The following is a 26,217-nucleotide window of genomic DNA, read 5'->3' as shown; positions in this document are numbered from 1 at the left end:
CTTCTAAAATATGATGGAGAGTGGCTTGGCAACAACATCAGCCCGTTCCCTCAGGACCCTGGCATGCCCATCATCAGGTCCAACAGACTTGTGGCTAATCAGCTTCAACAAGCCATCCTCAACCTGCTCTTTGCTTACCGTGGGAGGGAATTCACTGCCTCTACACTCACCCAGAAGATCAGGAATTTGAGAGAAGTGGGAACTCTAGTTGATCAGGAACAAACTGTCTGCAATTGAATCCCAATACTGAGCCCAAAAACCTTGCGATGCCAAATATCGCAGCACTGGTAACTCAAATTCAGGGAGCGTCCCCTTCATGGATGGCAACCCTAGATATAAAACGTATCTTTTTATGATTCCCAGTGGTAAAAGGTATTTTTGACCTTAGTCTGAATAGTTAAACAAGTTGAGCCACAAAGGGGTAACTATGCAGAGTATATTTGCTTCTATTCAGGCACATACAGGCATGTTTTTGGCAATATATTAAATGCACATACAAAGGATATGTTATTGCAAGTTAAGAGCATGGAGAGTTGCAGATTTATTTGGAGTCCTCGCTCTGTGCTTCACTTTCTCCAGTGATCTTGTTTCTTGCCAAGTCCCTGTATGCATCCCCCATTACCCGCTCTCTAGGTGGTCCAAGATCTTCCAGCTGTTTTCTCTGTCTGGTTTCTAGTTCTTCCAACCTCTTGCGAAGCAGGGAAAGCTCTCTTTGATGCTGCTCCTCCTTGAAAAAAAAAAAAAAAAAAAGGAAAGTGGCACTATTACATTTTGCACACCTACAGAGGATCAAAATGAGCAATAATTTATTTCTTTAATGAAAATAAAAACAGTGAAGTCCACAATATCCTTATTTGTTTAATTTTACTCATCAGTGTTTTGTGGGTATTATTCTGACATTCATGATAAACAGCATGAGCAAGAAATACAGCTGCAACTGTTCCTCCTCTCAGATGAAAGAGCACACAAACCTGAGGTCTCAATAACCAAGAATCTGTGAAGTCAACCTGGTCAACCTCAGCCAGAGAGATTTTCACCCTCAGAAACTCAGCGTAAGACTTTTAACCCCATAAGAAATCAAGAGCAGCAATACTGTTTTGTAATAATGAAACCATGGTGTGAGAATAACACTGTGGTATTTCTTTCTCAGAGGGAGCCACTTAAACCCTCTCAGGAGAAGGACAAAGTATGGAGAACTGGGTTGAAACTGCCTGTTTGTTACATTCTGTAGCATATCCTTTGTCTTTCAAGCACTCCTTCCTATTGCAAGGAAGGGAACATCTCTCGATATCTCAAAGTTTCCTTCTTCTGTTCTAAGATAAAATACTCTTTCCTTAAGACTAAGGTCTGTAAAGAAGGACTGTTCCAGTACCCTCTTTTGTTGTACTGTTTTCACAACTTGTAATATATCAGCACCTGAAGAAGAGGGAAGGACACTTCAGACCCAGGAGGCAGGGCAGACGATGGCATTATCCCAAGTGGATTGAGTGATGGTATGTTAGGGTTCAGAATTATACTCCGGAATTCATTGTGCCGACGTTGCAAGTCCTTTAGTCTCTTCTGGAGGCGTGCATATTCTTCAGAGGAAACATTCTGCCTAGGAAATGAGAGATTTCTTATTGCTCAAAATCTTTGTTATCCCAACACAGCAGCATACCTCTCCATGAGCGCTCTGCTGTTTACTACCTATCCCGATATACCAGAAGAACTGGAAGGTACTGCATGTCTGTCTAAAAATCCCTCTACATATTAAGCTATCTGCTGTATTTTAGATTAGAATTTACATAGAATAAATTAAGGTTTTAATACCATTCTCAGAATTGAACCACAGGAGCCACAATAAATTAACTATTCAAATCAAGTCCTCCATAGGTGCTCAATGAAGAGAAAAAAACAGGACTTTATCTTTCAAAGAGGAGAATTGCAAGAGTCTGTCCCTCTTGCAATTCTGAAGTCTTTTTCACTTCCTTCTTTTGAAGGGATTCCTGCAAGTGTGTCAACCAGGTATTTTTCCTCTCTTTCTTCCCAAAGACACAGCCCTGCTCTCAGCTGCCCATCCTAAACAGAATCTATTCAAACAATTCTAGTGATGAATAGGTCATTAAACTTGACTCTGGTTATTAAAGTAGGTGACGAATCTTCAAAACCACTTCAATTTGTAAGTCAGATTTTGGACATATATAAATTTTCAAGCTAAGAAAAAGCAAAGTTAATTACCTAATTAACATCTGATTTTGTTTTTCTAGTTCTTCCATCTTGGCTTCCAAAAGTTCTATTTTTTCACGCATCCTCCTTTGTTTATTGTCATTGAGAGTCTTTCTCTGTCAAACAGACATTTGAAACAGCTAAGTAACACCTTGATAGATTAAATCCTGTAAAAATTAAATCTACAGTGTACATAGTTTCAAGCTGTGACACTTTATAGGATTTTTCTTCCTTAAGGAGAGGAGCTGTGTTGTCTGAAGGTGCTTGGATTCCCATGATGGGAAACAAATGCAACCTGCAACTGAAGGATGCACAACTGCTGGTGACTCGTTGGTTAGTGACCAACCGTGCTAACAAATACCAACTATATTTGATAATTACAAAGCTCATTCTTTAAATGACCATATATAAATAAGTATAAACATGACCAGGAAAGTATGCTTCCTTCTTTTAACTTTTTTTTTGCTTGTGTTGACCTTAACTTTTTACAGCCATAAAAGCTACTGGTAGGTTTTATAACCTGTATATGTTCAAAGTATAACACTGTTAATTAATCCTGAGCTTTTATAAACAATTAATCTGCCTTTCCTTTCAAATTATTTCAGAAAAAGCAAGTTTAGAAGAGATAAAATTTTAATATTTCATCAAGAAACATCTGAAACATCATCCTCCCTAATCAAGGGGTTCACCTCTTAAATAACCATAAATACACACATGTATGTGCAAAGAAAGCCTCACAAAATCTTTGGTGGCATTATAAGGAGGTTGTTGGCTGTAGTATACTTTTACATGCCACTTCAACCTATCTCTATGCTGGTTTAAAGAACCCAATATATTTAGTTATTAAGTAGACTGCAAATAAACTTTAACATTGAAACAATTCTAGCTGGCCAACTTAAAGCTGAAATTTTCATAAGTTAGATCATTCATAAAGGAAGAGACAACATGCCTTTTTCTGAGCAACAGCAGCTCGACACAGCTTGTTCCTCAGTTGGTTATATTTCTCTTCATGGTCTGTGATGCACTGAGTAAGCGTACGCTTCTCCTGCAGCCATTCCATACGCTGGCATTCTAAAATCCTTCGAAAAATCAGGTTAAAAGATTAGGAGGTTATACAAACAAAGCAGTACGTTCAGTTAATGCCTTAAGATGCTTAAAATAGATGCATCTTCTCACAACTCTTACCTTTATATACTTGAAGGATTTGATTTAAATTTGATTATGCTAACAATCTAATTGTGACTAACAACATTTGAACCTGCACATTAACATTATCTTAAATTTTGTTCAACCATGAGGCAAATTCTGAAAAGTGATTCTAATAAACTAGCTAATTGTTGGCACGCTACCAAACCACCCATAGAAAATTCCTAAATTCAGGTCAAACAATCACACTGGAACGCAAGAGTAGACACCTATGCCAAACATCAGTTGCTAGAAGAGCTGACAACTATCTCCTCAGTCTGGGAGAACAGCCTGCTGCCCTATGGAGTCTCCTGTGTCTTAGTAAAAGACTTGACTAGAGCATGCTCCTGACCAGAACAAACACCAGCTCAACAGGAAGCTCCCACCAGTATGGTTTCTAGACAACATTCCAGCTGAACACACACCACCAATGGCATATGTTACCTGTTTAGATCTTTGCATGGTTAAAACATACTAAAATTAGGTTGTGTTCTCTAGCAGTGGATAGGAAAGGAGCCAGTTTCTCTCTGCTGCCTTGTTTGTTTGGGCTATCTGCATTGTGAGTCGAAGCAGACAAGAACTAACTGCAAATTTAATTACATTAATCTTAAAGAATAAAATCAAATGTTGAGATTCTATGCAGCAGCTTTTAAGAAGGCAAAAGCTTGGTATCAGTGCATCCATACCACTCTAGTCCTGGGCTGACACAGTTTCCCTACAGGGACTCTGAATGAATCTCCATAAATTTCTCATCAAATGACCTTTCCTTCCCCACAGTAGAAATATTAGGCATCACCCACTCATGTTGAAACCAGGGTCCTGGCCCCCATGGTAACTGTCTCAGCTCTTTTAGTAGATCCATTGTGGCTTGTACCTCACTGATGACTATAAAGTACTAGTTCCCAGGAACCAAAGCACTTTCGACAAGCACTGCTTGGCAGTAAAAGGATTTCAGTTGAGGCGGCAGTTAAAAATGCCATGAGGTGGGTATGGAGTTTTTTGGGAGTGTTTTTTAGGGTGGTTTTTTTGTTTGGTTTGTTTTTCAAATGCCACTAACATTGTTTCTGAAATGCTTAACAAGTGCCTGTTCTGAGTTCATCTCTGATCTGTATCAGTCTCATAGTTTGCCTTCAGCTTTTTTTCTCATTTCACAAGCCTAAGACTGACACAGCCAGGCACACAGCTGCTTTGCCTACTTATGCTGAATGCTCAGCTGGCATTATTTTATTTATCTGAACTTTTTATCTTATGCTTTCTTATCTTTTGGTCCCTATTTCACTTCCTCTTTCTTTGGTGCAACTTAACTCTTGGAGTTCAAACTCATAAGAATTACTGAACTGAGGAAGGATGTCCTATCACCCACAGGTTCATAAAAAGGATGGAAACATGTCCCAAGGCTCCCAGGGTAGCAATGGGACAGACCTGCAGGGCTTACACATAGGCTGTGTAGGCTGCAAAGCTGCTTCATTTCTGCAGTATCAGGCTTGGTGCATCTCCCATTTACCTACAAACTTGTACGATGATCTCTGAGAACTGACAAGTTCCTTCCTTCCACTGCCTTCCCAGGAAAACCTAGTCTTGACTAGCCTGTGGTTCAGCCTATGTAAATGACAACAGCAGTCTCACTCAAATAACAGCAACAATCTCACACAGCATGTGAATACACCTCCTTAAATACATCCAAAGTATTTAACATGCCACTGACAACTGAACATACTCTCCAGTCCAAATGCAACAGTATCTACAAATGTTAAACCGAAAAGCAGTAGTTAAACTAACGACAACAAAGCAATTGCAGTACCAAATCATAACAAAAGAGATGTTAAAACAAAAAAATGCCACATTATACCCTTTGGAAGTTTTGTATTTAATCTGGGACACTGACTTTTTAAAAAACCCACCACGCAATAATCCAGTACAAGTTAGACATGTATTTGGTTATTAGGCTAGGAAATTCTGAAGAGCCATTTGTATTGGATTTCTGTGGCCAGGTTTTGGTAGCAGAGAGGCTACAGGAGTGAATTCTGTGAGAAGCTGTTGGAAGCTTCTCCCATGTCTGGTAGAGGCAATACCAGCCAGCTCCAGGACAGACCTGCCACTGGCCAAGGCCAGGCCAATCAGGAATTATAGTAATGCCTCTATAACATTTTAAATATAATATTTAAGACAGAAAAAAAGTTATTGTGCAGATGAAAATTGCAGCCAGAGGAGAGCAGAGTCAGAACATGTGAACAACAACATAGACACCAAGGACAGGGCAGAAGGGGGGGAGGAGAGCTGAGGTTCCCCTAGTGGTCCTGCACGTGGTGCAGACCGTAGTGGAACAGCTGTGCTCCTGTGGCCCATGGAGGACCATGGACCGTGGGAGAGGAGCCCATGCTGGAGCAGGTTCTCCTGATAGGACTTGTGGCCCCGTGGGGGACCCATGCTGGAGCAGCCTGTGCCTGAAGGACTGCACTCCATGGAAAAGTGACCTGCACTGGAACAGTTTGTGAAGAACTGTTGCCCATGGGATGGACTCAGGCTGGAGAGGTTCGTGAAGGACTGTCTCCTGTGGGAGGGACCCCATGGGAGCAGGGGAAGGACTCCTCTCCCTGAGTGGTGGCAGAAACAACTGGTTGTAACCCCCATTCCTCATCCCCCTGTGCCGCTGGGGGGGAAGAGGTAGAATTTGAAAGGAGGGAGAGATGGGGGCATGGTGTTTTTAAGATTTATTTTACTTCTCATTCTCCTGCTCTGATTCTGTCAGTAATAAATTTAATTAATATCCCCACTTTGAGTCTGTTTTGCCTGTGATGGTGATCAGTAAGTGATCCCTCCCAGTCCTTATCTCAACTCATGAGCTCTTTGTTATACTTTCCCTCCTCTGTCCAGTTGCAGAGGGGAGTGAGAGCAACTTTAGTGGGTACCTGACATCCAGCCAGGGTCAATCCACTACACCATTTCAGCCTAACTGCAAATTAATCTTTTAATTCCAGGAAAGTGTTCATTGCTATATGGAATCTGAACAAGATTCAGCTCCCATCAGCATTTATTATCATATTTTGATGTTATGTGGCCAAGCTTGTGCAAAAAAAGAAAGTGATTATTTTTAATGTTGATGAGAGGAACTAGAAGATATCCAATAAGCTTTTATTTACCTCATATCAGTGGGAGGTGAAAAGAAGTATATACTTGTATATACTGACTGGGTCCCTGAAACATTATCAAAGCATAGTACAATGCTTGAATGCTTTTTTTCACCTTCGCTGCTTAAACACTCTTAAAAGAATTGTGTCAGAAACTCTAGATCCAATTATAGAAGTCTGATATTCCCTTCAGTATAAGTAGAATTTCATTTTATACAAGCAGTTTATCTCCACTAATCAATAATTTATTTTAACAGACATGAATGGAAACGAACTCCTGTTTTTGAAGTTACCATGAGCAAAGTTTTCATTCATACTGTACAACAGAACATATAGCCATTTTTTACAACTGTCCAATATTTCCTGTTCATTTTCACTTTCTGACTTTACTTAACTATGCATTGTAAATTCTGGATAATCTACATGAGAGGAACACAAGCCACATAAAAAGTAAAGGCAAAAGAAAAAAATTACTTCTCTCTTTCCAGTTGAGCTTTCTCTGCCTGTTGACATTCTTGTTTCAGTCTTTCTATTCTTTCCTTCAACTTCTCATTAGACTCCAGCAAATCCTTTTCTGATTGAGAAAGTGAGGCAAGCTGGAGTTCCATGTTGTAGATTTGCTATCAAAAAAAGAGAATTTTTTCCATTTGAGAAGATACGCAAATAACTGGCAATTCATTTTGAGATACTGAGACAATGCAAAATGGAAACAGCAACTAGCTTTAGCTTTTCATTAGCCTATTTTACTTGTCCCTTTTCTCCTTGCTCAGCAGTCTCTCCAGAAACTTTACAGTAAATCACTTCTAGACAAAGAAAGTTTTCTATTATACTTAAAATGAGAAAGTGAGGCAGGACTCTTCAGTCATTGACGTGACCCCCAGAACTTCAGAATTTCAACATTAAGCCCCAGGGCAGAACAGAAATAGAGGACCACACAACATTTAGTAGCAGCACTGTGGAGCTACCCAGGCTCTCATAAAACAATGTGTTACAACCAGCAGTGACTTGTACCAACCAGTTCACGAAAATAAGGAAGCACAGAGCTTGAAAAATCCAACCTCTGCAGTCCCCATATAGAAATGATTTCCCTTTCCTTTTCCTCCCCCACATGGAAACTTAGATACCCCAATTTCTGATTTCTGGAGGAGAAAAACAATCGCCTTGAACTTCAAGTGCACACAGCTTGCAGAGTACTTTGATGCACAGCTATTGTTACCTACTAAATAATATCATGGGCAAGCAGGAGTTAAAAAAATTAGGTTTTATTTTCAACCCTGTCATCAATTGACTCTGCAATAGAAATATACCTCTTTACACTAGTTTGTTCATTTATGAAACATCTGTTAAGCACTTGAAGAACCTCAGATGAGAGATGCAGTGTAAATGCAAAGCATTACCTAGAAACACTTTAAGTCTCCATGGAAACTGAATCTCCAGTTAAAATAGTGCATAACCATATTCAATACACCAGTCTATAAACATTCAGCTTTGAAATCCCTGGTACCCACAAAACACATGAAGCAAAAAGCTGTAATTCATTTATAAAGGTCCAGGAAAACATAATTTATTTCTGAACACATCTCCTTTTAAATATCCACAGTATGCATTTTGTTCCTCAGGAAAAGAAAAAGCCTTAAAAATTCAATCTAGTCTTCAAACACAAGGACATGGTAACTACAGGAAAGAATGTACTTCTTTATAAGATTACAATGCAATAAAACCTTACCTGTTTCTGATCAGTGCTTTCACGTTTCCATTCTTCCAGCTCTTTTCTCTGCATAGCTTGCTGTTGAATTTTTAATCTAAAATTGTGTAAGATAACCTTATTTTTATCTAATCAAAATACAGATGTCATAAATCGGTCTGACAAATAAATAGCATTATTTGAGAGGCTGATAAATATTTAACTAAACAATGATTAAAAATACTTTTTTATCAATTATTAGAATTTGCATAGGAGTAAAATACATTGATTTGTATGCTTTTGGAGTATGACTTTTGCTCATTTTATCCTAACGCCCTTCATACAAAACTACCGTAACCTAAGTTACCTCACGACCATAATAACCAACTCGAAGAGACACCAGATTAGGGTCCCAGCTTGCCAGTTGCTGATATGGCGCCTTTGTGGAAAGAGAAATGGTTTATGCTAACACTGGATCTATGCCAGCAGCCAGCATGGAACCAGCTTTAACAAATATGTATTGCAAAGTTATGACTTAAAAATTTTCATTGAAATTATATAATTTTTAAAGGTTTGGATGAAAAATTTTATTTTTTTAAACAGTTCATTTTTAATTCGGCTCTCTTTTTTACATAATGCAAAAGGTAATTTTGTTTAATCTACTATAATGAACATTTCATAATGAAGATTTCTGTATCTATGAATAGTAGACTTTTATACTGCCTACTGTAAAGAAATTAAGGGGGGAAATGAGAAATTCGTGCTAAGATTAGAAAAGGCACACTACCTCAAACGCTGAAGTTCCTTTTTGCTAGATTCTTCTGCCATCTGTGCAGCACGTAGTTTCTCTTCATACTGATCCTTTTCAGACTGTCTCCAAGTATCTTCTTCCAGTTTCATCTTCTCTAGATGAGCTAATCTGTTCTCAAGTTCTAACCTACAATGTTATTCAACATGCACACAAGAATCATTACAAAATGCCAGAAGTGTTTACTTGTTGAGAGTGACATTTTTAAAAGTAACTCAAAACACTCTTCTTTTAGAAGTTGAGAAGTAAATCAACAAACATACTTTTCATTCTGTAAGGCTGCAATATTGTCAAAACCTTCCTCTTTGGCAGCTTGCACTTTACGAATTAGCTCCCGATCCTTTTCTACTAAAAGCACTTTATGACGTTTAACAGCTGCCTTAAGAATTTCCTTGTCGGACAGCAATCCTGCGTTATACATTAAAAAAAGTTAAAATGTCATTACTGATACAATCCAGGATTCAAATAACTTTGTAAATTCATAAAAGGGAGCTAGAAATCACAATTCATAAGATAGAATGAACAGGGAAAGGGAAAAAAACAAAACACAAGAAAACCAGAAGAGATGTGGCTTTTCTCACTGTAAGAGCAACATTTCAAAACTTTTGAAAAGTACTCTTTATGCTGGAATCTCTGTCTATGGGAGCGTATTATTTGCATATACAAAAGTAATGAATCACTTAATATTATTACAGATTTAAACTCTAGAGCAATTTATACTAAGCAGTTGTTTCTGGATTTAAAAAAAGAAGTGTTCCACAATATGAAAAGGTCAAGCAAGAAGATTTTCTTTTTCTGGAAAAGTTTACAGTAAACAGTAACTGGGTACCAGTGAAACCATAGTAACCAGGCTACAACAAATTTCACATTTTAATCCACTTATACTACCAAATGAGGCAATTCTGAAACTATGACTCTATAGGCAGGAACAAATGATCCAAATTAAAATCTTGTGACTGAGACACCTGTGTTCACTGGCAAATAGGCCAATTTGCTCTAACAATGACACCTGGTTATTTAACTAATTCAGTGGTGCAAATTGAATTCCACAGCAAGTTCAGGTTAGCTTAAAACTTGTCTCTATTTAGTTTCATATTTCATAGGGCCCAACATTTTTAGTTTGCAATATACTGTAAGTACATTGTCAATACAGAGAACACCACTTTCTTACAGTTGCTCTTAGCAAACTTACTATTAAAGCAAGTAAACACAAACAACTATTTCAGAAAGACAAAGGTACTGTTTTGGAGTTACAGCAAATCAGTGAGGACAGTTCTCTTTAAAGCTGTGTAGTGATTTAAATCATCAACTAGTTCTAGAAAGTTTTGGCCTTTTCACTCCAGAAAGCTATTTGAAGTTGCCAACATACTCAGCTGTATCAGGTAGCTTAGAACATTCCCTATTTCCTTCAAAGAACGAGCTAAAAATTGCATTTTGTTTCACATGGCAGTCTTACCGAATTGGTATCAATTCCATGGACACAGAATCAAAACCCAAACCAACCACTGAAGACCTATGGGACTTATAGTTTCAAGCTGAGTGTGAAAGACTCTAGAATTTAGCAATGATAGAAAAAATGACCACATGAAGCACATGATTTAAAACAGATTATACTCAAATTGTGACACAAATTCACTAATTTACATGAACACAAAATTGTTCTGTAACTGTTCTCAACCTCACAGAGCAAGTGAAACCACACAGTTACTTCAGATACAAAATGATTTGTCAGATCTATGACCTAGACCAGAAGCAGAAGGTGAAGACTGCTGCAGAGTTTTCAGAGGAAAAATAATTTTATTATTGTAACTAGAAGCTACAAAAGAAATAGTTAGAAAATAATTTCACACTTTACCATCCATTTCACTTTGAATCTTGTTTTTCTCCCTTTCTACCTCACTCTTTGTTCTTGTTGCCTCCAGTTTGACATTTGTTAATTCCAATTTATGTGAATGTTTAAGTTCTTCTACCTATGAATTAAAAAAAAACACCACCAAATCAACTATATTAAATTTATATATATTTACTTCCCTTCTGATGAAAGATCCCTCAGAGTCAAGCTAAAATAAAGTTAATCTCCATAAGTAAAACAAAAGAGTAATATCCAAACCCCGATTATTAATTGCTCCCCTAAGTAATTTCAATTTGGTGACTATTTATAGTCCCCCTGACCTCCCAGAGTGCTACACTACATTCTCAAAATCCAGGTCTTCATAGTTTTAAAGTGCATTTTAAATCACATACTTCTCTATAGACACATCAAATGCCTCATAAAAGCAGGAGCTTTAAGAACATCAAATCAAAGAAAATTAGTGCTTGCATGGAAACTTTCTATAGTTTAGGCATTGGTACACAGTAATTACATGGTCAATGAGAATTAAATATCTAGAGGAAAGGACTTATAATGAAAATCCATTCACAATGACAAATGTAATTACAACCTGCTAGCATATACAAGTGGCAAAAGGTTAAGAATGACACAGTACCTTATTAAGTAACTACACGGTGGATTTGGTTGCTCAAATACTAAGCTGAGAACATTTCAGGGCAACTTGCAAAGATTTAAGGTGGCATTTTTAAGGCACAAAACCCAGGAGACAAATGCATGCACCTGTGCTCAGGAATAAGTTTGAGGGGGTGCAGAAGTGGGTGGAGGTTACTCTAGTGTTGTAGATTAGGAAATCAGGGGAATTTTTCTTCCCCCTGCCCCACTCCAAGGTAAAGAAACAGTGAGCGGGGGGAAGGGAGGTTACTTCAGACTGAGACATCTAGAAATTAGTTTCTACTTTCCTCCCTTCAAGAAACACCACTGAACATTTTATTTTGCCCTAATTCTGGAGGTGAGCAGAGAAGACCAGTTGATACAAAAAGAAAAGACTGTAACAATCTTCTATATATTCTGATAGACGATTGAAAAATGTTTAACTAAAGTTTTCCCCTCCTATTTAGTATTCATGTGGGACAAGTATGACACATTAGATAGAGGGGCTTTAAATAGTGGTACAGCTATAGCCTATTCCAATGGCAAATTAGAACTTTTTTTTTAATTAAAGACCAAAATTAAATACTTAGCACTCATAAATGTGCACTGTAAAGCCTGTTTTGAATTAAATCTGAGATTGTTAAAGAACAACTATGCTTGAAGTTAAAATTTTCTTCCTGTATTCTATCTTTCTTAATTATATTATGATAAAATTAACCGCCATACCATACAAAGTGCATGTTAGTGTTTGGAAAGTATATTCAGAAAATCAGGATAGCCTTAAGTCAACAGAGAACGTAAAATGATCCTGTATTCAGCCAGATATACAAACTCAAAGTTAGTGGCTTTACAGTTACTTCAGAACTACCTAAAGCCTCTCCAGAAAGGTAAGAAAATACAGGGGATTCAACTTGTTACCAGGAACTGACAGATGTGATAAAAAATTATTACCAAATATTCTCTCCAGAAAGGAGGGAACAAGGGACAGAAGAAAGCTTGTATTTACCCAGGTAACTACTTCAGTAGGTCTAGTATCCTGACTCAAATTTACATAGAGCAATGTAAGTATTGTACGACACTTGAAGGTCAAAAGATTTATCAGTGTTTTTACTTTCCTTGTTTGAATTATTCAAACAATCACATGTAAAATTGCATAAAGGATCTGTCTGTGTAACTGAGGAGTCACTGCAACCAGATAAAACCCTCAGTGTGGCATCCACACTAACCAAATTATGCTGAAATATTAAACAGTGATGTCAGGTTTCTTAAGCAGTTTCAGGTTTTCCCTAAACTTGAAGCCTTCTGATCTTTTTTTCCAAAGTATTTTTCTAGAAATTTCTCTCAGATCTCAAAAAAAAAAAAAAAAAGGAAAAGGAAAAGCATACAATCATAGAACTAAGCCTCTAAGATCTGGTGTCAACCCAACAACTAAGTTACTCAAATATGTTGTAAGACAATGGCCTACTTAAAATGGTATGATGCAATCCTGTATTAAAATGTTTCTCTATAAGCTGTGCTGGCACAAGCCCAACAAAAAGGCTATGCTAATGTGACTACCCTGCTTCAATTCCAATGCTTGCTTCCTGTACCTAACATAGCCCATTCAGAGAATACTTTTTAAGATCTCCAGAAGCTCCATTAAAAAAAAAAGGGGGGGAGGAATTCAATTTAAAGCTCTAATGGCTGGCTCTTTTCATAAGCACTAAAAACATGAAAATAAAGACCTCTCTTCAAGACCTGTTCTGTTTAGGAAAAGTAGGGAAAGGACCTAGCAAATGAAATAAAAAGAACATAACCTTAATCTTTAGAGATAGTTTTATGTATGATGTTTCTCCTGTAAAGTCACACATTCTATATCTTCCAACTGAAACTGAGGGGAAAATTCCAAACCTATTTTAAGTCACAGCAGAAGACATTTTTACTTTATTCTTAGTGTAAAATATAAACAGAAAAACTTAAACATAACAGGATAGGAAAAATTATTTCAGATACCATAAAAGTACTTACTTTAGCAGCTAAGGAATTGACTTCTCGTTCACATTTGTTAAGTTTGCTAGTTAAGACAATGTTCTGCTCATTACTTGTCTGCAGTTCTTTCTCAATTCGATCGACCTGCAGTTCAGCAGACTTCTTTTCTGCCTTGAATGAAGGAGGTATTTGTAAGATTTTTGGAGCAGGGTTACAGCACTGACAGTAGTAAAAAGTAAACCATCTATCTGTATCCCGCAACTGTGCAAGAAACCTAGAGGAAAAGACTCACTACCAAGAGAGATAGCAAGAACTGACGGGAGGACTGAGGACCATAGATGAGGAATACAGAGGAATCCTGGGAAGTGTACAACAGGCCGGCAATAACAAAGTTTCTTTAAGGGAGAGCAACAGCCAAGAACTAAACAATTGCAGTAATGTGTTGGAGAAAGAAGAGGCACAGGCAAACAAGATGACAGATGAGGAAAGGGTTAAAGAAATAGAGGAGCATCACCTTACATTTTTGAAAAGAATAAAACATTTACTCTAGAAGATTATTAACATATTGCCATTGGTTTCTAACTTCAGCCAACTGGCAAGTGCTGACATGATCATCTTACTGACTGCAAATGTGGATATCACTTGCATGTTTAGAAAGGAGATAATTCAACAGAATCTCTCAGTTGAGAGATTTCCAAAGTTGAACTGGTAGTACATGACTCCCAATACTCCCAGTGTATTTATAATTTGATTTTAAATCTGAAATGTATGGATTCAAATTATGGAGTCAATGGCAAAATTATCCTTTACTTCAGTGACAGTTCTATCAGGCCAAATGTTATTCTCACTACATTCTACAAGGGAGCAAAATAATAATAAAAAAGAAATCTTACCTCTAGACATCGCATTGCAGCCTGCATGTCAGCTATCTGTCGTGCTTGTACTCTTTGAACACTTTCTGCTTGCACACCACAATTGTGCCTTTCTGCTCTTAGTTCTTCTACTTCCGCTTCTAAGGCTTTTAATTTCTGACACAGTTGTGCCTTTTCTCTAGAGAGTGCCTCTACACGCTTACTGTCCTTTGTGGGATCAACACTAAGCAGCTGATTATGGAGTTCTTCTTTATCTTTATCCAGTCTTGCAATCTGAGAGTTGTTAATGAGAAAAATAAAGCTTTTACATTGGTTAAGTGTCAGGCAGCAACAAGTACAGCAGTTGACAATTCAGAAAAGAGCAGCAGTGGACATTTAAAATATTAAGAAATTACATCAGTGTTTGTTTTCTTGCTTAGAGTAGGAAAATAAAGCAAGACCATCTGACTCTGTAACTAGTGGGTTCTTTTTGAGATCACTAGAGAGTCCAATGTTGACTGATGTCCTCCTTACGGAACTGGATGATGGGATGGAGTCAGTGTCAGCAAGCTTGTGTGTGGCACCAAACGGGGGAAATGGTCCACACACTGGAAGGCAGAACTGCTATTCAGAGGAATCTGGACAGGCTGAAGGAGTGGAATGGACCAGACCCTCTTCAACAAGATGAGAAAGTCATGCATCTGAGATGGAGTAACCCAGTGCAACTACACAGATGGAGTGCAACTGTCCAGGAAGCAGTTCCATTGAAAAGGATCTGGGGGTCCTAGTGGACAACAAGCTGAACATTAGTCATCAGAGTACCCTTGCAGCAAAGCTGACCAATTGAATCCTGGCAGATTGGCAGAGGGATAGCTAGCAGATCCAGGGAGGTGATTCTTTGTCCCTCTCCCAGTCCTGGTAAGACTGCATCGGGAGTTAGCATCAAGTACATGAAGAAAGTGACAAACTGAATCAAGTCCAATGGCCTCTAAGATGGTCAGGGTGTTAGGGAACATGACATATAAGGACAGGCTGAGAGAACTATGCCTCTTCAGCTCGGAGAAGAGGAGATGCATGGTGATAGAAAGAGAGGCAACAGGTACAGGCTGGAACATGTGAAATGCCAATTAGGTATTAACAAAAAAGTTTACCATGAAGATGGTTAAATACCAAAATAGTTTGGCCAGAAAAATTGTGAAATCTCCATCCTTGCAGATGTTCAAGACTTGACTGGACATGGCCCTAAGCAACTTTTCTCATTACATTTCAATATTTTAAGCAGGATTTTGGACTAGAAAGAAGTCTATTTCAACGTATATTATGATTCCACCATTTTATAACTACAACAGAACTCAAATCCACTAATAACTCAAGATAGGCAACATGATTGGGCCCTGTCACACAATAAAGCACAAAAAAAAAATCTTTCTGTTACAAGGTAGTACAAACGATACAAACTAATCTGGAGAAAGTAACTAACAAACATAAAATATAAAGATTGTTGTATTTCAAAATTAGTTACATGGACTGAATGCAATACTGGGGGCAAAAGAGTATGAAGTAAGGTATGTAAGAGGAGATATTTGGAGACTAGTCCAAACTCTGATCTGCAACGGTCCCTTTAGAAGTCGCACCAGCATCCTCTAAGCAGCAAAGCCGATTTCTGCAGCAAAAGCCCTCCAGATGCCTTCTGTGAGGAGATTCAAAGACTTATTGCATGATATGCCCAAGCCATCATTTAAGAATGAGGATGTTTTTATAGCCTCCTTGTGCTAAATGACATGGAAGGTTAAAAAGGCTTTGAGAGAAACCAGACCACACTGTGCCCTGGGCTCAAGGTAGTTTTGTTCTGTGTAAGTGTGTTAATTAGCTGCAGTACTAGCACAACCTCAAGAAGCCCATGAGAGAGGTAGGCTGCAAAGCAGCATGTGGGTTTAGCTCCAGGAAGGACAACTGTTTTGTTTTTAATGCGTTGCATTTGCAAACCAGGATTGAATTTGAAAGCGATGATTGCTTTGATTTGTGTCTGATGTTTGGAGTAATACATTCAAATCTGGCATCTTAGAATATATGCTCCCAGACAAATACTTAGATGAATATGCAAATGACATATGCAACACTCCTTTACACTGCTGGATATATTTAAAACATAAATATGCTGGCAATTTATTTAGCTACATACACTTTTGAGAGTCCAATTCTGAAACAAATGAATGAATGGTTTATTCAAGAGTTAATACAACTGAAATAAAGCTACCAAAGTTTTCAGTATCCTTCTGATTATCACTGTCATGATCTAAACCTAGGATCATAACAGGTACATCACAAAAAGTACCCTTATCTGTTATCGACAATATCTTCCTGGATTAGTTGTCACATAAGTAATTTAAAATCCAACCTTACGTTGGTTCCCCAGATAACTTATTAATTTCAAATTCCAACACAAAGGAGGTTAAAAAAACCATTAAGCAAACCTACTGGCTGTCATTTACCAGAAGGCAAGTTATTCTTATTTTTAATAGCACAAATGAAACTGCAACACGTAACTGAACAAACCTACAGAGGCAGCTTTAGACCAAGTCATAGAAGTGTTTTGCAAATTAAGAGAATGGAAACAAACACTGTGAAATGGTGTCAAACTGACAACTCTTCAAGTACCATCAGTTCCATAATGTTCAAGAAGCTTTGTCATCATTTCTTTCCATACTACTGTAATGTTCTATGTACCTCAGCCTCATATTTTATTTTCTTCTGTTCTAAAGTACGTGCATGTTCTTCCTGTTGATGTTCAAATTCTGATTTCAGAAAAGTATGTTCGTAACGAAGTTTGTTATATAGTGTTCTGTATTTTTCCACTTCCTAAGTAAGACAAAAAAAATTTTAAAAAAAATCAAATTTTCAGAGTTACTTCCTTGAAATGTCCATGCAATATTTCTATCACTTCACAAGTTATATTTGATTAACAGAATGCCTCCTTCTCCCTCTTCCACAATTTCAGCCTTCTCTGCCTGGGACAACAGTACCAGACAAAGAATGGCATACTTGCACCCCTTCCAGTTTTAATTTTCTAAGGTTTTAGGAACAACTATAAAGTGGTGATCACTACTCTAAATGAAATAGAACTCCAATACTTACTACTTGAATTTTCTACTACTTACATCTTCTAGCTTCTGATAACGTTCTCTCATAGGAGATTCCAATTCCTCCTGTATTTTTGCTTTTAACAGTTCTAATTTTTGAGGAGTTAGCACCTTAAAACAGAGAAGTATCATAAATAACTAGTCATGTTCATTTATTTACACTGTGATAGGACAAGCAGCAAGGAGTAAAGTATTTCAAACATGATTTTAGGAATTCTGGTTAATTTTCTATGTTTTTCTACGGAAATTTCAATAGTACCTATAGAAGCAAAAAAATATACTAGTGAACTAAAAATATTCTGGGAAGGTAACAGAAGCATTTAAAATGTCAGTGTTTATTGGTAGAAGCAATACAAATGTCAAGCTGAATTGTCAAGAGATTTATCTCCTTTGAGGGGGAAGCAGGGGAAGGAAAAGTGGTCTCACATAAAAGATAAAGAATTAGCATCTGGAAAAACTTAAACAGTAAGTGAACCAACCCCAAAAAATCAAAATGAGCAATACCAAACCAACTATTTGTAAAACTTATTAGATACGTGTTCTCCAACAGATACATGGGTACTAGTTTGAATGAAAAGAACATCAGGAAAGATTCCCTGCCTTAAGCTCCATGCTGTATGGTATTTTGTTAAAATTACTTGGGTGTGGTTCATACAGCAAACTATCTACCAAAAAGCAGTGCTTAATAAAAAGACATTTCATCCATAATCTGTGACATATTCTAATTTATTCTGCTTTTCCTTCACTTATCTGTACCCTTAAGTCCCTGAAAACTAGTTCTACTTATGGTACTGAGGCACATCTCCTGCATTCAGAGTCTGGGATCCTACAATGTCCTACATTATCTTAAGGAAACAAGCAGTTACCTATAAAGTGTCATCCAAGTTGTCTTAAATATTGAGGGGGTTTTGTTTGGTTTGGGTTTCTTTAAGAAATAGAAAGAAAGAAGAAAGCTGTCATAATGAAGAGAAACAAATATCCATTTTTCCAGGTTTAGGCACCTAAGTTACCCTCCAAGGCAGATGATTTTCTCCTTAACAGGAGAGCAAGCACGGAGATTGAGAGTCTTACACAGCACCTACCAACAGGATTTGAAAGATTCAGTTAAACAAGAAAACAATAATTTCAACACACTAAAGAAGAACCACTCGTGTTGGGTGAATTTCAAGGCACCTGAAATACATCCAAACTGGGTATATACATGTTACACAAACAAAAAAATATGCATGGCCCTATTACAGGATAAAGATACATATTAAGTCCTTCCAGTAAATTATCTCACCTGCATCTTCAGTTTTTCCAGCTCTTGCGATTTACCCAGCAACTGCTCTTGATATTCAGTGACAAGCTGCTGAACTTTGTCATTTGCAGCCTGCTTTTCATCTAATAACTGCTTTATTTCATCTTGTGATTTGGTATAATCGCCCTGTAATCTGAAATAAAATACACATTTACTTTATATTTACCTTCTAAAATTAGACCTTAAAACTCAAAAACTCACATGCAGAAGCAAACTCACAAACACCAAATAAGAACTAAGCTACAAATATCCTCTTCCTGTAATATACTGAATAGTTATCCCATATTTACATGCATAAAAAGTATTCCCAAAACATAATCTGCAATGTCTAAAGTTACTTAAGGTATTTTGAATTGTCTATTTTCTAATATGAACAACAGTCAAATCTGTCATTAGATACAGAAATAGCTAACATACAACACATACAAATAAATCCCTTCCAACATTTAGCTTCACATTTTAATAGTTTAGATGAAGAAACTTGTTTAAACTGATGTACCTTTGATGTTCTGCCTTTAAAATTTGATAATTTGCTTTATGGCGTTCACTTCGCATTTTTTCATCTATCAGAAGTTTTAGTAATTCTCCTGGATTATCTGGATCATCATTTCCAATCACAGGAGGAAGGAGGCTGCCCAAACCATCCATTTTATGATGACTGTTCACGATGAGTATGGAGAAGACAAGATTAAAATTCATGTATAACTAATCTACAACACAATCCACTCTTTCTCCTGACATCTCAGAAGATCAAGACCCCTGAACAAATACAAAGACACGTACTTAGCATTCAAGTACATTCACAGTTCAAAGGTTTCACACACTGCTTTTGCTTTAAGTACAGAAGAATCCTGGTTCTGCCATAACTCGGGTTAGAAACCTTTGCTGAAAGTGCAGCTCTTGCCTGCTCATTCTGCCTTCCCTGAGAAGTAACAGTCCTTCCAGGGCACAGAATAAACTTAAACACGGGGATCGTTTGAGTCAATACAAAACAAGCACAAGCGCTTCTATCTGACAGATTACATGAAATGGTATTTCTACCTACACTATACACTGAGACTCCAACTATGATGCTAGTAATGCCCTAATTATGCCTTGTTAGTCAGAGTTCAAGCAGAGGCCACAGACATCAGGCACATACAGCTTTTCCTACTACTTATCAAAGTCAAAGTTGTCACATCCTAATAGATTGTACTCCTCAATACACCATCCTTTCTGCAGGAAGAAGAGCAGATAATTCTCTCTGCTGAATTCCTATGAAGCCCTCTCTGGAGAAGAGTTAAGGTTTCAGGGACAGCCTGGAAGACACCTGCCTGCAGTTCAGTCCTGAAATATATCATTGCTATATGTCACTTTCTCATTTTCAGTTTATCTTGTGGTTTCTTGTGACCTTTCCAGAAAGTAATTTCTGAAACACGACAATATCAGATTGGTGTGAGGAATGCTGCAAATCGACAGTTGCTGAGGAATGAGGAAGTATCCTAATATACCTCATTAGTGCCTTTTGATGTTAGAAGCAACGCCTATTAATGTGAACATTACTGACACTTCCACAGGATCTGGGGGAGGGAGGACTGTAACTGAATTTTAGGGAAGTTACAAAGCCTTGAAACAAACTACTCTGCCATTTTAGCTTTTCCCATAGCCAACTGATGCCTAAAAACTCCACGGCAGCAGTGTACAGAGTGTAACTTTGAACAAAATAAAACTCAAACAGAAACTATGTTAAAACTCTGGCATCGCTGCAATACCTCACCTTCTTTATAGGCAAAGTTGAATTTTCTACGATTCCACTCTTCAAATCTTTCATGGATCTATACCTTAAACACTTAAAATTTGATTTTATAAACCCCTGAACTCTAAGCAAAATGAAAATTTATCTTCCATATGGAAAAATAAACATCACATGTCAGTGCCCATTCCACTAAAAGACATGATAATGTCAAGAAAGTCTTATATTTAAAATTTCTTTCCCATTTTTCCTTCCTCCATCACTAAGATTGGAAAAGCTCAGAGGAAGATCTACCACTTGGAACACTAGTATAGGCAAAGCAAGACAAGAAACTTTGTATTCTGCTTTACCCAAATTTGTTGAGATAATGAAAAGGAAGAAATCAGAATAAAGAATAGTATCCTCCATGACTGTCCTATATGCACAACCAACTTCCAACATTAATGACATAAGTTCTCAAGAACCTCCTAATCAATACGGTCTCTATTTTTCCTTCCTGAATTTTGTTGGTTGTTTAGAACTAAGGACAACAGCAATTTCCAAACTCAAGATAAAGACGTTTTCAATTGTTAAACCAACAGCTGTATGAGGAGAACTGGACAGTGATGCGAAGGACAACAAATCACACGAGAGGACAGAAAGTTCTCGTACACAGAGGAAACCCAAGGCAGCATGTCCCTAAGAATTTCTAAGCACATCAACATGGTTAACATTATCACTGTTAAAACAAACCAAAAAATAACAACAAAAAAACTAAACAACATCCAGGCAATAATACTTTTCTCTCTCTCAAATCATAAGCTAGAGATAATAAATGTAACTATCAAACTGTAAGCCAAAGCTCAGAATTAGGAACACAGAACTTAAAGTCAGGTCTGAATCCTGACACTTACTTGAGTAAGAAGTATTTCTGAAGTGGTATAACAGATCTAAAGTCAAAGACACTAAAAAAATCCTACATTTTCTGAGGGCATGTCAGCCAAAAGATAAACAGAAATGCAACCTTTTGTACGCAATTCCAAGCAGGTGAGAAAGGTACCTTTTCTCCTCACAGCTTTTGCCTCTATAAAAAAGTGCACAAATTACAACGCAAGACACACACCTGGCCACGCGTTCATACGCACGAACATTTCATGAAAAAAGGAGACGAGAGAGGGGATAATTGTAGCCTGCAAAATAATGGTTTCAGACTGCAAAAACCTAAGCTGTATGCATTTAAGGAAACAAAACTATTCTGGCTTTCAGGGACATCTAGTGGCAAGTTTCATGACCTGCATTCCTGGTGACAACTGTGAAAAAGCAGAGATTTCATCACTTCATGAGAGTTCTTTCCTCGAAATCACTGATAGCAACTTGTAACATTTAACCTATTCACAATCTTACAAATAAAAAAGTTTTTTCATTTGTTTGGTTTGGGATTTTTTTCCCAAATAATAAAATAATTTCTGGCAGTGAACTGTCAATAGACCCACCATTTGGGTCTACAAATATTGTAAGCAGATCACCAATAAGAATTTCTGCTGCGCTAATGGTTTACAATACTTGTTCACAGTCAGTGAACGGACTTTAAATCTTCAAAATTACAGAAAACTTCACCCGTAATTTTTGAGAAATCCTTTAAAGGAACACTATGTTAACATTTCTTCCTCTCCTGGAGATCTGTTCAAGTAGAGAACCATAAAACATCTTTAAAGAAACTAAAATCACATCATGTATAAAGTTAATTCTATACCTACATATTTGCCAAATATTATCACACTACTGAACTTTTAACAGTTGCCCTGAAGTCATACTATGAAACCTTACCATCATTTTCCACAGGTATACATATAAAGGTATTGGTGGAGAATCCTGAAACCTAGGAAATGCACACTCTGTAGGTAAAATAGCATACTTATTGTAGAACAGCTAAGTGAAGTAACTCAATTACACTTCCAAGAATCACCTTTGTTTTGCCTTTCTTCTCCAATTATTTATTTTCATACAGAGAGAAACATTGCTGAATAATCTACTTCACATCTCTCCTCTTTATATCTACACATCATGAAAGGGCTTTTCTTCTTTTACAAGATTTTTCAGCTTTTCTGTTTTAACTTTTTGTTTGCTACAAGCTCTTAAAATAGTGAGAATACTTGCATTTAGAGAAAAATATTATGATATCAATATAATTTTATTTCTTTATATTATTTTTTTTATGGTATTTTGTTTACAACAACAAACTTTCCTTCTCACTTACTGTATAACTAAATGACATGACTGCAGCATGTATTGCTATTTCACCTGAGTGCCATACATATCTCACTCATGGCTCTCCTTTCCACACCACAGCTACACTTATATTTATCATGTTGAACACTATTCTGCAGTTAGATGATACGATGAATATAATTTTGCAGCTATTGATGAAAAACTAACAGTATTAGCCTTGTGCCATGTTTTGTTCAAGTACTAAAATTCTTAGTAAAATCTGTGAAAATCAAAGAGCTGTTTCACACAATGTATGGTCTAATCTCTCTGCCTACTTCTGTCAGAACCTCAGATCTCTTTATATGCTCTTTCTTTTTCTGTAATAAAATCAGCCAAGGTCTTGTGAAGCAATAAACTATTTACCTGAAAGAGTGAGACACTCAAAGAAAGCACAGCCTCAGAAAGCTACTTGAAACACCACCCCCTTCGCATTCCTGCTCAAGAGTCTACAGTAAGACTAGATAATGAACTCATGAAAAAATGTAATCCAACACCAGAGCTCAGTGTCATCAGGAATGGGAGGTTCCACTCCTCATTTCTTTATCCCCATTCCTACACTTGTCCTTCATCAGACCCTTCCATGAACTGTTTTAACTCAAGAAGCCAACACACTCAAAGAAGGAGACAACAGTCAATAGTTTTTCTGTGAGGTCAGCAAGTCACACAAGCTCATGGAAAAATCCAGCAAGCTACATCATCAGTGAAAGTAGGCAGCTGGTACTGGCTAGGGGAAAGGAACAAAGAGCCCAGTAAACAGATAGGAGGAGGAGCAAGCCTTTCTCCCCACGAGCTCAGATGTCCACAAAGTCACAGCCTTAGACTAGATATCCAGATTTTAGACATTTAAAGTTAAGTGAAACAAATCCTATCTTAAACAACTATGCAACCCACTCACGAGAGATCAGATTTCCCATGAATATCAAGTGTATAAAAAAAATCCCCCTCCAATTATATATAATTTGAGAAATATTATATTTTACCTTGTATTACTTTAACAATCCATATTCTACTAATTCATCATCAGCAACTTGGAGTACCCAAAGCAATCACCTTAAGAAAGATAGATATAGATAGATATATAGATATATATATATGGAGGTAAAAACATCAATGAGAAACACAAAAACCTTCATTATAGAAAATTTCATAACCTAGACATTGCTCAGATATGACTGTAGAGAATCCAGTGAAAATAAACACTTAACACCTTGGCACACCAAAGTGAAGAACTTTTGGAGAACATCTGTATGACTTCTATGTTACAGAACACATCAATCCCATGCAAACTACTATCACTCCCTCCACAACACTGTTCAAGGTACAAATTTCAACAACAATTTATCATACATTATTTCAGTGTCCATCCCCATACATGGTACCACCCTCTCAGTTTCTGTCTTATTCTACAGAAAGATTACTTGTTAGGTGAAAAACAGTGAAAAAGGTTGTCTCTTAACTCAGGGTTAAAATTTGTGCTTTAGCCACATACACTACCAAGTCAGACTTGGTAGTTTGACAGCAGTTTCACTGATCAAAGTGAAATGTTGTGAGTTACAGCTCGTAAATCTAGCTGTACTCAAGAGCAGCCAGCCTACACATGCTATGTATGTTTCCTACTGTTTTTCTCATGAAAAGAAACCTTCAAATACAAATGAGAAACTTTTGGTCACTATAATCTCATTCAAAGTTCTAGTCGGGCACAGAGACGGCTGCTTTTTGCAAATAGTTCAATAGTCCACAACCAAAACTCTTCTGAAAAATCAGTCCCCTTTCATATTGGCTTAAAAATCGAGATGTGCAGGCAGGGCACAGGTTCCATGTTAGTGTATGTATATCACTCCTCCTGTAGGCAGAAACATGATTATATACACCCTACAGTATGTGGATGAAGATCGTGTGAGAGGCCAAGTGAGTCGCTTAAGTCACCATGATCTTTTCACTGGTAATTTTCCTGACTCATGGACACAGGAGCTCGGTCGGAGGTACAACGGTAACAGGGGTGCCACACACCAGGAAAAATAATCATTACTCTCCAACCGCCCGTGGCTGAGGATCGCTGGTGGAAACGAAAGCAGGCAAACGCAAAGACTGGAAAGCCTGGCAGCGACCGGGCTCTCAACTATGCTCCGGGCTTGCGCCGGGCGACTCCGAACCCACCGGCCCACGGCCAGCCCGCAGAGGCCGCAGCAGGCTGCTCCCAGCAGCCGGAATAGCAGGCACAGGCGAGGGCGCTCTGGGACGGGCTGGGATCGGCTCCGGCTGCGCCGTGACCAACGGCCGGGGAGGAGCGCGGGGCCGGGGCAGAGGCCGAAGGGCCTCCCTTCGCCGTGAGGGGAAGCTCCGGGCACGTAGAAGGGCCTCGGTCAGCCCGGCGCACCCTCACAGCCCGGTCTCACTCCCACAGCCCGGTCGCCTTCTCACAGCCGAGCCCCACTCCCACAGCCCAGTTCCCCGTTCACAGCCCGGCCGCCCTCTCACACCCCGGTCCCCCGTTCACTTCCCGGGCCGTCCCCCCGCCCAAGTCACACGCCAACTCCTCCGGCGATCCCCCCGACCCCCCCCACACCCCGCCGGGTGGGGCCGCTGCCGGCCCGAGCGATTTAAAAATGGCGCCTCTCACCTCCCGCCCGCGCCGTCGCCCTCCGGGAGCCCGCGGGGCGCGGGGCACCCTGGGAGCGTTGCCGGGGAGACGGGTCATGGCGGGCTGGGCCCTCACAGCGCGGGGAGCGCTGACGCGCTCCGCGGGCGCTGGTTTCTGTCAGAAAGCCGCTGCTACGAGCAGCTGAAGTACTCTAAACACGATCTGCTCGTAGACATCCTCAATTTCGCTCTAAAGTCTGTGCGAAACAGGAGGTTGAACGTCCAGATCGGTGTTGACATTCCCCTGATAAAGTTAGCAATGCTTTAATAAGAATTAAAATTGTTTTCAATTAGTATATTAGAAGGTGGGTATTGCTGATGACACACACACATCCCCAAGGAAGAAGTGGGGGAAAAAAACCAAAACAACCAAACCCCAAATGTCATGTTTGCCAGCAATTGGAGATTACAGCTGCAGTCAGCTCCCCCAGGGGTGGTTGTAAGCTCTGTTAATAAAGTGCCTAAAACACATTACAGTCACTTCCACAGCTACAATGGCAAGAGTTCAGTGCTTGCTTCACTGTCAGCCTGACTGTGCAGACTGATGTCGCTGTGCCATTTCATGTGTATATTGTGTTGCCATGTTGGAGATGAAATAACAGCAGTGTTCTATCTATACCAATGTACACCTACAATGAAATAAATAGCACTACAGAAAACTACAGTTAAGTAAAATTTAATTTTTATTAAAAACATATTTTGTTGTAAACGATGAAAAGTCATACTTCTAAATTCTAAGCTTTACAATGCAAAAAAATCTTTCTAAAAAGTATTATGAAGTCGCATTCTCATTTTCTGTATCCAATTTGCTCATTTTATTTTTCTTTCACTATCAGCTCTACAAATA

The 26,217-nt window shown here is 38.3% G+C and overlaps 1 protein-coding gene across 2 annotated transcripts; it reads right to left on the bottom strand.

The window, feature by feature from the left end:
• Positions 1-425: 425 nt before the first annotated feature.
• On the bottom strand, positions 426-25,177 carry CEP83 (centrosomal protein 83). Of its 2 annotated transcripts, XM_027732264.2 has the most exons (17): positions 24,741-25,177; positions 23,711-23,780; positions 19,251-19,409; positions 18,734-18,884; positions 17,470-17,562; positions 17,039-17,170; positions 14,354-14,605; positions 13,500-13,631; positions 10,866-10,980; positions 9,274-9,418; positions 8,990-9,139; positions 8,245-8,320; positions 6,993-7,138; positions 3,155-3,284; positions 2,218-2,321; positions 1,417-1,597; positions 426-727 (listed from the first exon to the last, which is right to left on the bottom strand). In XM_027732264.2, exons 3-17 carry the CDS (start codon positions 19,397-19,399, stop codon positions 542-544), a joined length of 2,142 nt encoding a protein of 713 aa, XP_027588065.1. In that variant the 5' UTR covers positions 19,400-19,409; positions 23,711-23,780; positions 24,741-25,177; the 3' UTR covers positions 426-541. The 2 variants fall into 2 exon arrangements, with proteins under 2 accessions (XP_027588065.1, XP_027588066.2); XM_027732265.2 differs by lacking the exons at positions 23,711-23,780; positions 24,741-25,177 and having other exon boundaries at positions 19,251-22,030.
• Positions 25,178-26,217: the final 1,040 nt, after the last annotated feature.

The sequence above is a fragment of the Pipra filicauda genome, unplaced genomic scaffold, assembly GCF_003945595.2.
Source record: "Pipra filicauda isolate LSUMZ 115617 unplaced genomic scaffold, ASM394559v2 scaffold132_size2486313_pilon, whole genome shotgun sequence".
NCBI lineage: Eukaryota > Metazoa > Chordata > Aves > Passeriformes > Pipridae > Pipra > Pipra filicauda.
This window is presented reverse-complemented; position numbering and strand designations above follow the sequence as displayed.